Raw genomic sequence first — 15,200 nt, 5'->3', positions numbered from 1 at the left:
GATTGTATCCCCTGAAATTATTTGGAACATATAAAAAGGTGAATATGGGCCCGTTCACCTGCCATGTGGACCGCTTACTATTATGATTTAATAGATGCATCTATGGTATGGTCACATGTGCATTTGTATCAACTTACAAATTGGTTTTTGTAAGGTTGTTTGCTCAAATTGTTAAATTAAGAGCACAGTTCCAAACTATAAAATTATGTTGATAATACTGGTTGGTTTAGCAGAAATTGTTTGCCTCCAATTATAGCTAGACCATTGATTATGAGAACAAATCTCTCAAATAAAATTTGGTATGAGATGAGTTTATTTAACATGTATGCATCAAGCCAATAAGGTTCTCCCATCACAATTTGTTCAGGGTCAGGAACCAAATAATTTTCATCTAAAGTGTTGAATGTACGGTTATGATTTAATTGCTCTACCACGCACAAAGATAAATTCTCAAATGTTGTGGGGAAGAATGTTAGATTTTCTAACATTAGGGGGAGATATGTTTAGCAGCTGAAATTATGTACGAGGTGAATTATCTAGATCCTCGTTAAAAAAAATTGTGAACTTGAAGTTCAAGAGATAATTCATTTGCAAAATGTTGCAAATAATTTGCCAGATGTATTTGCTGACCCAATATTTTAATTAAGCTGCAAATGCTCCAATAAATAGTCCTTGAAGGACAGAGTCTATGGTACGCCAAGAAGCGTGATAGACCAATCGATTCCAAACGTAAAACTCCTTGAGGAAGGAGAGGAGCAAATTATCAAAATGGCCATGATAATGAGGTAAGTGCTTTGAAAGAGCACTATGACATAACACTTCATAAAACCTTGGCAAAGGTTACAAGTACCTAAAAATGATGAAAAATGAAGAGATCTCGATAAGTTATGTCGTATTGGAAATCGAAGTCAAAATGACCATTGACGGTATCTTTGATATGAAGTAGCACTCAATGCTATAAGTGGTTACGAGGATCTTAAATTCGAATCTGTCATTAATGTGGACAGATAAATGATTTGCCAAATAAAATGCACTATTCAAGTATATTTTGTTTCACTTAGAAAAGTGATGCTTTTGAACTTATAGTTCATAGATCAAAATATATGTCAGTGGGGTACAAATGAATCATTGTGCGAAAGTATAACCGTAAGATATAAAGTATTGTTTGTGCCTCGGGGCATAAAGGGTTTTCGCAAAAGTCCCGACATTATTAAATGGAGATATGTTCTCCAGTGGTGGATGCAATGAGACTTATTTCAGTCTGGCAATAGATGAAATACTTGAATATGTATAATGACTGATTAATAATATATAGCTCAATTGAAGGGAGGATACAATCAAAGGAGATCAGACAAAGCATATTTCACCAAAAGTCTTTTTCACATGATCTTCAACAAAATGGTGAGATAGACGTTCAAAGACCCATTCAAGTGATAATCTTGTAAACTTATTCACTAAGGATTGCCAACATCAATATTTGAGAAGTTGTGATATAAGATTGGAATGCATCGTCTCCGAGATATCAAGTAAAGTTTTTATCGAGGGGAGAAAAATACGCGTTGTACTTAGATTTTAACCCTTCAAAAAAATGTATAATATAGATTGAAAATTTGAATATGAACATTTTAATTTAATTTAAGAAAAATAAAAATTTAATTTTTTTTTTGTAATTGATGTTTAAACTAATTTCTCTGTATAAAATAATTTTAGTATTAAAAATACATTAATATTTACCCTTAATCGTAATTTGACTCTCAAAAGCACTTTTAAAAAAGATTCGCTAAATGTTATAAAATAATATATTATGGATATCCACTACATCAAGAAGTTACTCCATTACTTTCCTCCATTATGAAGATAACCATAACCTCCATAACCTCCACCTTTATAACCATTATTCTTGTAACCTTTCACTTCCATAACCTCCCCATTATATTCATGTTAATGTCATGTTTATGATTAACCTTTTGTATGCCTCTATGTTACACTATAAATAGAGGCATAAGGATTCATATTGTAGACACTTGAAGACTTGGAATAATAAGAAAGCTCTCATCTCTTGTCTCCCTATTTCTATTGCTTTTATCTTCTATATTTCTTGTCTTATTTTGCTTTAATTTTACAACACCTACATTATACTGCGGGGACATAGATTTTATCTCATTTAAAACTTATTAAGAGCGCTTATTGTTTTCATTTGAATTAGTAATTGATCCTCAACTAATTATTTTTAATTTAAAGTTACAGAAATATGTCACAAAAAAATCAAATGTGGGAGATAATATTATTCCTACGGTTAAAAAGCAATAATTTTATAATTACTCATTTAGTTACATAATCTCATTTTATAGCTAGATGGAAAAAAATGAGCAACTTTCACATGTATATTTGTATGTTATAGCTATAGTTTGCATAATTGCGCTCCATAACAAATTTTATGTTTGCTATGGAGCTTTTGATTTGTATAATTCGCTACAAACATCCAATTTTATACAAATTGTTCAGTTTTGTATAAATTCATTTATACATTGTAATTTATATAATAAGATCTATATTTGTATCATTATACGTGTATAAGACGAAAATATATGTATTTGTATTTGTATATACACTTTTCTCTCGTTTTATACAAACACAAACACATTTTATACCGAAATGTATAAAATGGCTAATTGTATACCGAAAATGGCTAATTGTATATCGAATCAGATGGCAAAAAAGGGATGTTTGCTGCGAATTAGAATTAAAATAAACTATGTCTATAACATTTAATTTAAATTAATAGTTTGCTATTTCATACAATTTTTCCAAAAATATACTTGATAATAATTGATACTAATAGATTCCTAAATTCGTGGAAGTTGTTGAGATTTTCATGGAGATTGATTTTCCAAATTAAAATCTTAACTATAGTTAAAATATTTATTAATTTAATTAAATCTAAGCCTTTAAAATTTAAAATAAGACAAATATCAATTATTTAATTGTGCTTTGATTTTTTTTTTGAAGAGAATCTATAATGGAGGGAGCCTGATCCAATCTTTGCCTACTCAAATTATGTAAATTATTTGTGATTATGTAGAAAAATATCATTAAATGCTGATTTTTTTCTTAAAGCAGTCAAACACTCTTTAAGATATTAGAGCTGGTCTATTTGACTAAATGAAGTAAATAATTCAAACTAAAACATGGCCATATTTATCGCGTTTCATTTTACTTGTCATATTTTGTTTTGCATATTCTTTCAGGAAAATATTAACTAAAAGATAATTTGATTAAATTATCCTTACTTATTCCTCCTCTCTATTTAATACTTCTTTCTTTTGCACCATATTAATCTCTTCGTATTTATAATTAAGAATAAACGGTAACAAACGATTAATTATGTCTTCATTTTTTAATATGACAAGTACTATGAATCATCTATTTTTAGTAAGAACGGTAAAGGAAATGGAGTAGAGAGAATATTATTTTATTTTAATTAGTTGGTTACATAAAGTTTCAACTCATTTCTGAGGTAGTTAATTCTACAATTTTCTTTTATATAACTTTTATAAATCATAAATTACGTTGCTAAGTTTGTTCCAAATTATGACTCAACCCACTTATTTCCTAATTATGTTTAAATATGTAATTCAGGATGACATAAATACTTCCTTTGTTATTTTTATTTTGATTTGTCACTTTTAACATATCAATTTTTTTTTATTTTACCCTCATCATTAAATCTTCAAATCACTTCTCAAGATTTAAAACTATACATCAATTAATATGAATATTATGATAAAATATTCAGATTAGTCATTATTTTTTTTAAAACGTGTAAAATCTAAAGTGAACAAATAAAAATAAACGGAGTAAGAACTAAGCAAATAAACTAACATCAAATTGGCAAAATTGAAAATATATTTCTTCTTATACCACACACATTTAATAGCATATTATAGATGTTGAAAGTCAACCCCCAAAGGAAAATCAATAGCCTTTCTTGGTTATGTTAGAGAAAAAAGTTATTTTTATAAGACCAAATCAAATCAAATTTGTAATAAATGAAAGCCAACGACTTTATGACTCATTTAATGTTCAAAAATATTCGATGGAGATTTCATCCCAAATTGGTGTTTTTTATTATGTCATACCAAACTATCTTAGTGTTAAAAATGAAATTTGCACAAGTAATTCATATTAAAATATTTCAAACACAATGTATAATTTGAAACAAGTAAAACAATTTATCATTAGAAAATGTTATACGTTTATAGCAACAATTTAGGGACATGACACTAACCTAGCTTAGGAATGAGACCCAATCCTGAACACCTCCAATCTTGGCTCAAGGTCCGATCCTCGACCTTGAGAATCTAAGAAAGGAGAAGAAGTACCCGACCCTGACTAGGAACCTCAACCTTAGACTTGAGATCCAAATACTGACCTGGGATTCGTGACTCGACTCAAGATTCGACTCAGGTGGAGCCCAAGACTCGAGCCCCGGCCCTCGGCCTTGACCTAGACATGAGACCTGAGATCCAACCTCAATTAAGACCTGACGTTGACTCAAAACCTGAAAAGCGAGACTCAATCCTAACCTAAGCCCTAAGCCTCGAGAATCAACTCTGACCAGCCTCGACTTGAGACTCGATCTTCATATGAGTTTTGACACTCAATCATGACCCGATCCTAACTCGAGACCCAAAATTGGAAATCCACCTTCGAGTCGAAATTCAAACTTGACTCGAAACTCGACCTTCGAAACCTAACCCCAATTCGAGACTCAATTCTAACCCAAAATTTGAGACCTTTTTCATGGGACCGAGCCCCGACCCAAAATAAATTTCAAGTAGTAAATTCAAATAAAGTAAATCTTAAAAATGGATTAGAACTGGAGTAAATTGGAGATCACTTAAAGATGAATTATATCGAGTTGGGCTAAAATCTGCCAGTGTGAAATTATTTTGTGTCCAACCCACAAGATTGTGGGTGAATTGAGAGGACCATTAAATTTTGGGTCATATTTGACTCTCATAGTAACAATCAATTAATAGAGCTTATTCAATAATTGAGAGATTCATAGCTATATAAGAGACCTAGACGAAGGTATTCATAGCGATATGAATGGTCTTTATTTTTTCTACAACACTCTTTTGAATTGATATTATCCTTCAATTAAAAATAAATTGCTTGGTTGTCACCTAAAATAACATGAAGACCTACAAATTTAGTCTCACAGATATAGACAAGTCTATCATGCAAGAAACTTCTATCCTTCAGAAGTAAAAAATATGTATGAGTCAACTTAAATAATTGCAAAATTTTAATAAATATTTCAAAGTATTTCATATGCAAAAGTTATATCATATAGAAAAGTACAATAAAATTAAATAGGTTTCACGATATTATGATCAATCTAGTTAGTTTGGTTGCACCTGAGATTAAAAGCGACTTTTCAATCTCTATTCCTAAGGTTATTAGTATCGCTTCAATCCCCTAGTGAATTAGTTTGTAGCGGTGATAATAATATAGTGATCATAACAGAGCTCGCTAATCGAATTTTCATTCATAGAAAGCTTAAAGTTCATCCTCAATTGCTAACAATTTCAAGTGTTCTATCATGCAAGGAACTCATAAAACTGAAGGAATGAATTCCCGCGTAAACCACTTTAAACTATAAAAATAATATTAACAACTCATAAAACTGACATTCACTCAACAAAATCAAAATGCTTGTACTTTAACTATCAACCTTATTATACATTGAATTTTTAGTAAATGACAATTTAATTATTTTTTGAGATACCCTGAATATTAAAGTAGCAACGTCGCTTAAGTAAGTTTCAATAATTTTATATTAGTTTTGATTACACATTACTCAATTTATGTCGAGGATTTATCAGGAACAATCTCTCTATCTGTCTAGATAGGAATAACATCTGTATGTGTATTGACCTCTCCAAAATCCAAAGCTCATTTATAAAATTATATTGAATATGTCATTATTGTTGTTATTATCAAAATTACCCAACTTTTCAAGTGCCATTTTTCATAAGCAAACATCTCATAGTTGGTGAAAGTACTGATTATTAAAAAAACATAAATTCTTTTTAAATATCATTTGGAAGAAAAAAATGAATTCTTAACAACAACAATAACAATAACGTAATTAGTGAAATTCCACAAAGTGAGATTTAAGGAGTATAGACTGTACACAGAATTTATTAAGGAAAAAAAAGAGAAGAAGATGAATATATAGAATGAAGTAAATATTATTACCCCAAGACCTTTGAAGCAATATTATTATATTATTGTATACATAATACCACAACTTGAATATCATAGTTTTGTGGCCAAGGCCAGATGGATAGACAATAGATTATGGTGTTTGGTGTCTTAGAAAAAAAAATATATGAGGAGAAAAAGGGAGTTTAATGTCGGTGGAAAATCAGGAAAAAAGCAGGAAAAATAGTACACGTTATACTAAGTAGTAGTTGTCCTAGTAGTAACTGAGTAATATGTACACACACTGAAAAGGGATCTGTACAAACACATCTTTTATTTTTTTCCTTTTTCTCTCTTCACATGTCTCTCTCTCTATCCTCTTTACTATATATATATATATATATGCTCTACTTCACCTGACTCCATTTTCACTTTCTTGATCTCTCTCAAGAAATTAATCTGCTGCACTTTTTTGAATCAATTAATCTTCAAGAAAGGTGCTTTTGGTTTGTTAGTGTTTATTTTCTTGATATATGTGTGTTTATCTTTGAACCCTTTTGAAGATTGATGTGTTTTTGTATGTGGGGTTTTTGTTCTTGGTGGTGTTTGTGGTTTTTAGACTTGGGCTTTGTTTATTAGCTTGAAAAGATTTGATTTTTGACTTGGGGTTGACTTGCATAATGAATTTTTCAGGGTGGTTTGGAATTGGTGTGTGTTGATTCAGTTGGAAAAGGGGAGCTTTTTGGTTCTTGATTGGATTTGGGAAGAAAGTTTGTGGCTTTGGGATTCATTCGTTATGTGGATAGCAACTGTTTGGATTGACTCATTTTTTTTTAATCTATGCTAAAGGTACCTTTTTTTTGTTTGGGTTTATACTCTTTTTTTCATGATTCCAATTTTTTTGATTTCTTGCTTGACTTGTGATGTAGCTGAAATGTGATGTGTATGATTCTTGTTGTCTGGTTTTTTTTTTTTACCTTTTTGATGTCTAGTGAAGTTTCTGTGTGTTTGGAATTTCTGTCCCCCATCTTTGAGTTGTGGATTGCTAATTGAATGGACTGTTGTGTGCTTTGTTGTTTGTTTGAACTTTGGATAGCAGATTCAATCGACTTTTGTATGATGTTTTGGGGTGTACACGTGAAATTGTGTATGGCTAACAGTTGTGTTGTGAGTCTTTAACCTTATCTTTCTGTTTCTAGTTTAATGATAAAGGATATATTTTTAATAGTCAGGATGCAATTGTAATGAAAATACTTCTTATCACTCAAATGCAGATCTTCTAAGCTGAAGAACATGTGGTGGTTGTGATACAAACAAAAAAGTTGCAGTTATATCTCTAAAGTAGGCGGGGTAATAGGATGGGCTGTGAGTCTTCTAAACTCGCCTCGTGTTGCTGGAGTGGACAGAATGGTCCTGTTCGTGAGGCTCAGAATCCTGGTATGTAAAGCTTTTCTTGGTATTTTCTATCATCATCCAAGGGCAGTTCATTCAGAATTGTAAATTTGTCGGTTCGTGTTCCTTCTTTTTTGTTATTGTGAAAATGTTTTTTTCGGTTTTCATTCTTCTAATAGATGATGAAGAAAGAGCTGAAGTTAGTGATTTGCCTACGTTCCGCGAGTTTACTGTTGAGCAGCTGAGAATATCTACTTCTGGATTTGCTGTAGAGAATATAGTTTCAGAACATGGTGAAAAAGCTCCTAATGTTGTTTATAAAGGAAAGTTAGAGAACCAGAGGAGAGTTGCTGTCAAACGCTTTAATAGATCTGCATGGCCGGATTCCCGACAGTTCTTAGTAAGTTATTCATAAAGAGCATTTCTATAATTCCATCAGGTATTTAAGTTTCTATATTCATGTTATCTAAAATGATATAATTTTTTTCCTTTCGGCTAACTTTTGGTGATATAATGTTTAATTGCAAAAGGAAAATAACAATGAATAGGAAAGGAAATAGAGAATGTCGGAGATCTTAAGCTGTCCTGTTATTTAAAAGCATCATTCCAGTTGTTTCTTATATGAGACAACTGATCCGTAAATGCAAAAGTGAAGTATGACGCTTTTACACGTCTTATTTTTTGTCGTTAGTGCATGCACCTTTCGATGTTTTTTAATAGCTTGAAATTGAGTATCTTGTCGTTTTCTTGCTTTACATTGTTTAAGCAATAGATTTTAACTTCCTTTTTGTTATCCTCCAAATCGTGAACTTCAGGAAGAAGCCAGATCAGTTGGTCAACTCCGCAACAATAGGTTAGCGAATCTTCTTGGTTGTTGTTGTGAAGGTGATGAGAGGCTGCTTGTGGCAGAATTTATGCCCAATGAGACACTCGCAAAGCATCTCTTTCACTGTAAGTTCATTTACATTTTAATTTTATTTTCCATCCTAGTTATGACCCTTGTACCGTTGCTTTCCTTGTTTTAAAGAAGTTCATAGTAGGTTGTACTAATCATGGGAATATATAACACACCTAGTGTAATACAAGTGGGGTCCGGAGAGGGTAGTATGTACGCAGACTTTACCCCTACCTAGGTAGAATCATGGAAATAATATATATTTTTAAATATTTCGTTTTTCTTTTTGGGGACGGAGCGTCTATCAGAAAAAAGTAAAAGCAAACAAAATAATTTGTATTCATAAATGAAGATGTACAATTCAAGGGCTCTAATATTAAGAATTGTACTTGTCCTTTTCTTGTTCGACCACCATACTTGTGCCCCTAACAAGGCCAGTGACACCACTGTTGCCACCCTTCCTTAGCAGAGCTATAGTAACTGGCTCCCCTTTTAATTGCTCTACGGTGTGAATATTAAAAATCTTTTAACTCCTTTTTGACTAGTGCTTTTATACTGTCAATAAATTACTAAAGTACTCTATCCCAAAGCGGTTGAGGTCAGCTATATAAATCATTATGTCGATTCAGCTCTATTTGGGCTCCTTATTCCAATGATAAATAATGATTTCTCAGATAAACTTAAGAATCCTGGAGGTCTTCTGATTATTTAAAAAAAAAAACTGAAAGTTCGATAAATTTCACACTTGTCCCATGGTATACATGTTTCTAACCAGAGTGAAGAGACTCTTGTTAGTCTCCTAACAAACGTTGGACTTAATGCAGGTGTAATAACTACAACTAAACTCTAATTCCAACTAGTTGAGTATGCCTTTATGGATGTTTTTCTTTTTGTGTGTTCTTTTCTTAGTTATTTACGTTTAATTCCCTGAGTTTGTGGGCCTTTTTGACACAGCTCCATATGATTTTAGGACTTCTTCAACTGATAATAAAAATAATATTTTAGGAATTATTTGCCCTCTTTTAATAACTTCAATCACTGTAGTGCCTTAACTTTGCACCGGTAAGGCTACGTAAGACATGACTATATTAAACTTCCTCTCATTCTATCTTCTGTATGTTTTTCATTTTGAGAAAATCATTCAATCTTCTATATATGTTACTTCCACTCTGTCTAATGTGATATTTCTATCTTCTCCAACCTTGTATCGCACATTTGTATTAACATTTGCACTTTTACAACATTCATGCTATGGGTATATTGAGCTTTAAAGGCATGATATTCATTCCCATACTAAGGTCCCATACTAAAAGCTTAACATTTGTAGCCATATGACTTGACCTTTCTCTTTTACGTTATGTTTATTTTGTTAGGTATCTTCATATCACATAGCACATCTATATACTCCTTCATTTCAGTCATCCTATTTTAATTTTGTGTGTTACGTCTTCACTACTAAGCCTAGTTATCTTAGTTGTCTATATTTAAGTGTCACACCCTCACCTAATTCACTTCACTCTTACTAAGCCTAGTTATCTTAGTTGTCTATAGTTAAGTGTCACACCCTCACCTAATTCACTTCACTCTTTCTGTTTATCAGGGTTCAACTTGCAGTGTGCATATTCTTCTTACTTAGTCATAAAAAAATCTTTATTTCTAGGGTGACCTTTTTCACAGTTTCAATTTTTGATTGACTCCTTCACTAGCTTCATCAATTAACACAGTACTGTCAGCACATACCACCATGAAACCTCATCTTGTATACTACTGGTGAACTTATCCACAAGTGAGGTAAACGAGTAAAAACTCATGCCAGATCCATGGCTTTGAACTTATCCACAAGTGAGGTAAATGAGTAAAAACTCATGCCAGATCCATGGTTTAAGTCCTTACTTATTGTTCTCTTTGATCTGTTTCTCAAATATCGTACTGCTGTTGCCCTGGTGTTACCTGCAAGCTATATGTAGCCCTAAGAAAATCGTTGTGAGGTTACTCTATGTTGGATGGCTCAACCCTGGTTGATTTTCTATAGTAGTTCTAGTGTGTGATCAAGAGTCGGATCCACATTTTGAGAAGAGAGGATGCAGTAACTTGTGTAGAATTCAAGGGAAAAGGAACAAGGAGGATTATGGCCAACCTGAACTGTTTTGAAATTAAGGCAAAGTTGATTGATTATTATAGTATGTTGATCTACAATTTGCCTCATTTACCCCCATCACTTGTCTAGACAATTTGAAGATTTAAGTTAACCTAATAATGAAATCCGAACTTCACCTAGAAAGTCGGTAAATGTAAAATGAGATTGGATGAGATGGGAACACTCATATCTTCTTACTGCTTTAATGAAGGAAAATGAAAATCACAACTTTCTTAAAGATCTAAGGGAACATATATTTCTTCGTGATCGGTGAAGTTTCAGTTGACTTATTGTATTTACATATCCAGGGGAGACACAACCCATGAAATGGGCAATGAGGTTAAGGGTGGCTTTGTATCTTGGACAGGCTCTCGAGTATTGTACAATCAAAGGGAGGGCACTTTATCATGATCTTAATGCTTATAGAATATTATTTGATGAAGTAAGTACCTAGTGCCATGGTCATTTTTTTTTTTATGGTCATTGGTAAGTCTCAAGTTTTACAGATTTAAGGATTTGAGTGTTTCTAATGATCTACCAACTGTCTATTTCTCAGGAAGGCGACCCCCGTCTCTCTTGCTTTGGTTTGATGAAAAATAGTCGAGACGGAAAAAGTTACAGCACAAACTTGGCATTTACTCCTCCTGAATATTTGAGGACAGGTACCTCTATATACATATACATCATATTTTTAATTTGTAATTGTTAAAGGTAGTATATTGTTATTGTTCCTATTTTTTGAATGCTATGCTATGCTTTCCCTATTGTTTTCTATGTTCTCTCTACTTTTGTATTTTTCTTTTAACTGGTCTGTTGTGTGTTGCTCGAGCCGAGGGTCTTTCGGAAACAACCTCTACCTCCATGCGATAGGGGTAAGGTTTGCATAGACTCTACTTTCCCAGACCCCGCTTTGGGACTACACTGGGTTTGTTGTTGTTGTTGTTAAATGTAGTATATATTGAAATCAGGAACAAGAGTGCTGTGTGTGTGTATATATATATATATATATATATGTAAGAGTTTACTGTCTTCGCAGAAACTTTTCTCCTTGTTGCATCTATCTATCAGTAGCAGTTGTGTTACTGCTTTACCAGATATATACGTTATTGAAATTTCTTAAACAGCTAAAAGTGTTTGGAAGCAAAATGTGAAGTTTTCAAAACTCAATGGAGACAAAAACACTAGGTGATTTTTTTTTTCTCAGTTTCAAAAAAAAACAAAACTAGGTGATTCTTTCCATCTGCCCTAGCCTTGGTGGACAGAGTTACTTGTTACCTATTGTTGGGAGGTGGGAGGTGGGAGGTGGGAGGTATCCCGTGGAATTAGTCGAGGTGCGAGAAAGTTGGCCCGGACACCGCGGTCATCCAAAAAGCAAAATGTCAAGCAACTAAGCAGGACATAAAATGCTGTTTGTCCACACACAACTACTTTTTTACTAATAGAATGGTGGTATCCAGGCCAACTTGCACGTACTGGACCAATTTAAAGATGAGTTTTTAAGCTATATACATCTTCGGTGTATAGAGTTTTTTACATTATCAGGACACCCAATAATATCTACCGATAAGCCTGCCTAATATATGGTATTTGTATTTACCTACTACAATAGGTAAAGGTGATCTGATGGTATAAAATTTTCTTATACTGCGGGTGTATATATCTTACATTCTTTAAAGATAAATGCTACTTTCCACCCACATAAGTAGTGGTGAAACAGTCCACCAAGACTTGGCTAGAAGAGAACAGTACACCAGTGTCACCTCTGCTACAGTGTGATCTTTGTTCCAGGGATTAATTACTTTTGTGGTCTTTGGAAACATCACTTATCTCTGCTGCATGAAGTAGTTTATAAATTTAGCTCCAAAATACTAAAAACTACAAAGGCAAGCTTTGACAAATAGCTTCTTTTGGTTGAACTTTTTAAATAGATAAAAGGAGAGTGATGCAGATGATAAGCTAATCTAACAGCCTTCCAACAAATATTTTTCACGGTTATTGGCCAAACTTGGAGCAATTGAAGTGAAGCATGCAAAAAATTTTGAAACACATAAAAAACCAAACATGTAGAAAGGCTAAAGTATTAGGTGATTTCTTCCCAACGGACAGTATTAGGCCAAGCCATGAGGTGAGGTCTCAGGTTCGAATCCCAGTGGTGACAGAAGACATTAGGTGATTTCCTTCCATTTGTCCAAGCCCCTGGACCCCGCGTGAACGCGGGATGCTTAGTGCATCGAGCTGCCCTCTACCATTTATCGATCAAAGAGCTTATATGGCAATATTTTTTATTTTTTTTGAGACAGATAACTTGTATTATAAACAAAAGAATACATAAGGAGTATTCTAGTAATACTACATCCAAAAATTGCAAAAAGCTAAGAACTCCTATGGAGGTCATAAGAACTCTAAAATACTAGGAATATCCTCTGCCATCTTGAGGATATTCATGTTTACACCAAAAAAAGAAAAGAACCAGGCAATTCAGCTTCAAATTCTGCATAGAGCAGCTCTTGTTTTTAAAACATCTTTGGAGAGGCAGATTCCCATCTTTGTTCCAGCAAGCCAGAGTTTCTTTGATGTTCCTTGGCATAGTCCAACTGATGTCCCTTAAGTTAATGAAAATTTGCCACAACTTCGCAATCTCTCTACAATATAGAAAGAGATGATTTATTGTCTCGACCTCACATTCACAAAACCAACACCTGGAACAGATTTGCATGCCTCTTTTCATGAGGTTGTGTTGAGTGAGTGCAGCCTGATTGGCTAACAGCCAAATGAAACATGCTGTCTTGAATGGTATCTTGACTTTCCAAATCATCTTCCAAGGCCATCCACCTATATGAGTACCAGGTCTTTGTGAGCTTCTATAAGCCGAGCCAACTGAAAATGTGCCTTGCTCATCTGGATTCCAAAATAGATTGTACTCATTTGTGTTTAGATCTTTGCACTGCCCTAGAATGTTGAGTAGCTCAACTTATTTTATTGACCTCCCAATCATTTAGATGTCTTCTAAACCTTAGATCCCACCCTTGATTATCTCTCATTTCTCTGATTGTAGCCTCTTTTTGAAGGCTCATGTTGAACAAAATAGGGAACCTATTTCTCAAAGTCACCTGATTCACCCATTTGTCTTCCCAGAACAAAGTCCTTCCACCATTCCCTACCTTGATTTTGCATTTGTTAAAGAAATTGATCCATAAATTTCTAATGGATCTCCATACTCCAGATCCATAGGGTTGTGTGGCCAGATTGGTGATCCACAAATTCTCCATACCAAACCTAGCCTTTATTGTTTCCTTCCAGAGAGCTTGTTCTTGTGAGGCAAATCTCCATAACCACTTCATAAGTAAGCTTTGATTCTGGATTTTCAAATTCCTAATCCCCCAAACCTCCTTCCTTTTTGCTGAGAATGACTTGGTCCCACTTCACTAGCTGGAATTTATGATTATTAGTATCACAATTTCCTTGCCACAAAATATTCCTCCTAATTGCATCCATTCTGTCAATCACATTTGCAGGCATATGGAAAACAGACATCATATATGTGGGTAGAGCATCTAGCACACTGTTGATGAGTGTGACTCTTCCTCCCAAGGACAAATATTGACTCTTCCAGTTCACCAGCTTCTTCTCACACTTTTCTAGAATGTTGTTCCAAATACCTTTTGACCTGCTCTTGTCTCCCAAAGGCATGCCAAGGTATGTTGTGGGGAGATCTCCTACCTTCCCCCCTAGAATATTTGCAAGCATGTTTATCCTAGGCACCTCATTGACAGGAAAGATGAAGCTCTTTCCCCAATTGATGTGTATGCCTGAGATGGCTTAAAAAAGGGTCAGAATTACTCTCAAGTACTTTAGTTGAGAGCTGTCTGCATCACAAAATATCAATGTGTCATCAGCATACTGTAAGTGGGAGATGGCCAGACCTTGTTTGTTATTCGTATTAGCATTGAATCCTCTTATCAAAACTTTATTCATATATGGCAATATTTCTTAATAAATCATAATTAAAGAACTTTTCAAAAACTTTGTAAGTATACCAAATTACCAATCCCCAAGGCTGTGGTTCAAAAGGCAAAGGTAGTTGTTAGAACATGAATAGGTTTATACAATCCTGTTAGAATAGGAATAGATTTATTCAATCCTAGTAGAATAGGAATAGGTTTATACAATCCTATTTAGAATAAGAATAAGAATAAGAATACAAATAGAAATAGGAATAGTAAATAGTATCCTACTTGGTAAAAGATTGTATTCTAGTGTCTATAAATAGGGTCTCAATGTTATAATGTAGAAACAACAACAATTCAATAATATTATTTTCCTATATTTCTCACATGGTATCAGAGCATGTACGATCTTGGTAAACAATCAAAAGAGCTTTCCACTGCCGGCGGGCGGCGTATTATCCATATATGCCGCCCGTCCGGCCAATGACTATGTTAGCAAAAGTTGGGTCACCGTGTATCTTTCTTGGTGACTATTTTCCCATAACTAATTTGTGTAGCACTGTGCCATCATTCCGGTGACTACTTTTTATATATAATTTGTGTAGCACCGTGCCAT

The 15,200-nt window shown here is 33.6% G+C and overlaps 1 protein-coding gene across 3 annotated transcripts in view; it reads left to right on the top strand.

Annotated features, from left to right (window-relative positions):
- Positions 1–6,544: 6,544 nt before the first annotated feature.
- Positions 6,545–15,200, top strand: part of LOC107057660 (probable serine/threonine-protein kinase At5g41260) — a 17,085-nt gene continuing 8,429 nt past the window's right edge. The window contains exons 1-8 of one of the 3 annotated variants that reach the window (XM_006356293.2): positions 6,545–6,710; positions 6,907–7,062; positions 7,313–7,380; positions 7,488–7,650; positions 7,785–8,005; positions 8,421–8,556; positions 10,946–11,079; positions 11,194–11,299. In XM_006356293.2, the coding sequence (XP_006356355.1) occupies positions 7,572–7,650; positions 7,785–8,005; positions 8,421–8,556; positions 10,946–11,079; positions 11,194–11,299 (676 nt within the window). In that variant the 5' untranslated portion in view covers positions 6,545–6,710; positions 6,907–7,062; positions 7,313–7,380; positions 7,488–7,571. The remainder of the gene's footprint in view (positions 6,711–6,906; positions 7,063–7,312; positions 7,381–7,487; positions 7,651–7,784; positions 8,006–8,420; positions 8,557–10,945; positions 11,080–11,193; positions 11,300–15,200) is intronic. The other 2 variants (XM_015312801.1, XM_015312802.1) reach the window with 2 other exon arrangements.

The sequence above is a fragment of the Solanum tuberosum genome, unplaced genomic scaffold, assembly GCF_000226075.1.
Source record: "Solanum tuberosum cultivar DM 1-3 516 R44 unplaced genomic scaffold, SolTub_3.0 scf00217, whole genome shotgun sequence".
Lineage (NCBI taxonomy): Eukaryota > Viridiplantae > Streptophyta > Magnoliopsida > Solanales > Solanaceae > Solanum > Solanum tuberosum.
The sequence above is the reverse complement of the archived record's forward strand: the minus strand, read 5'-3'. Positions and strand labels throughout refer to the sequence as shown.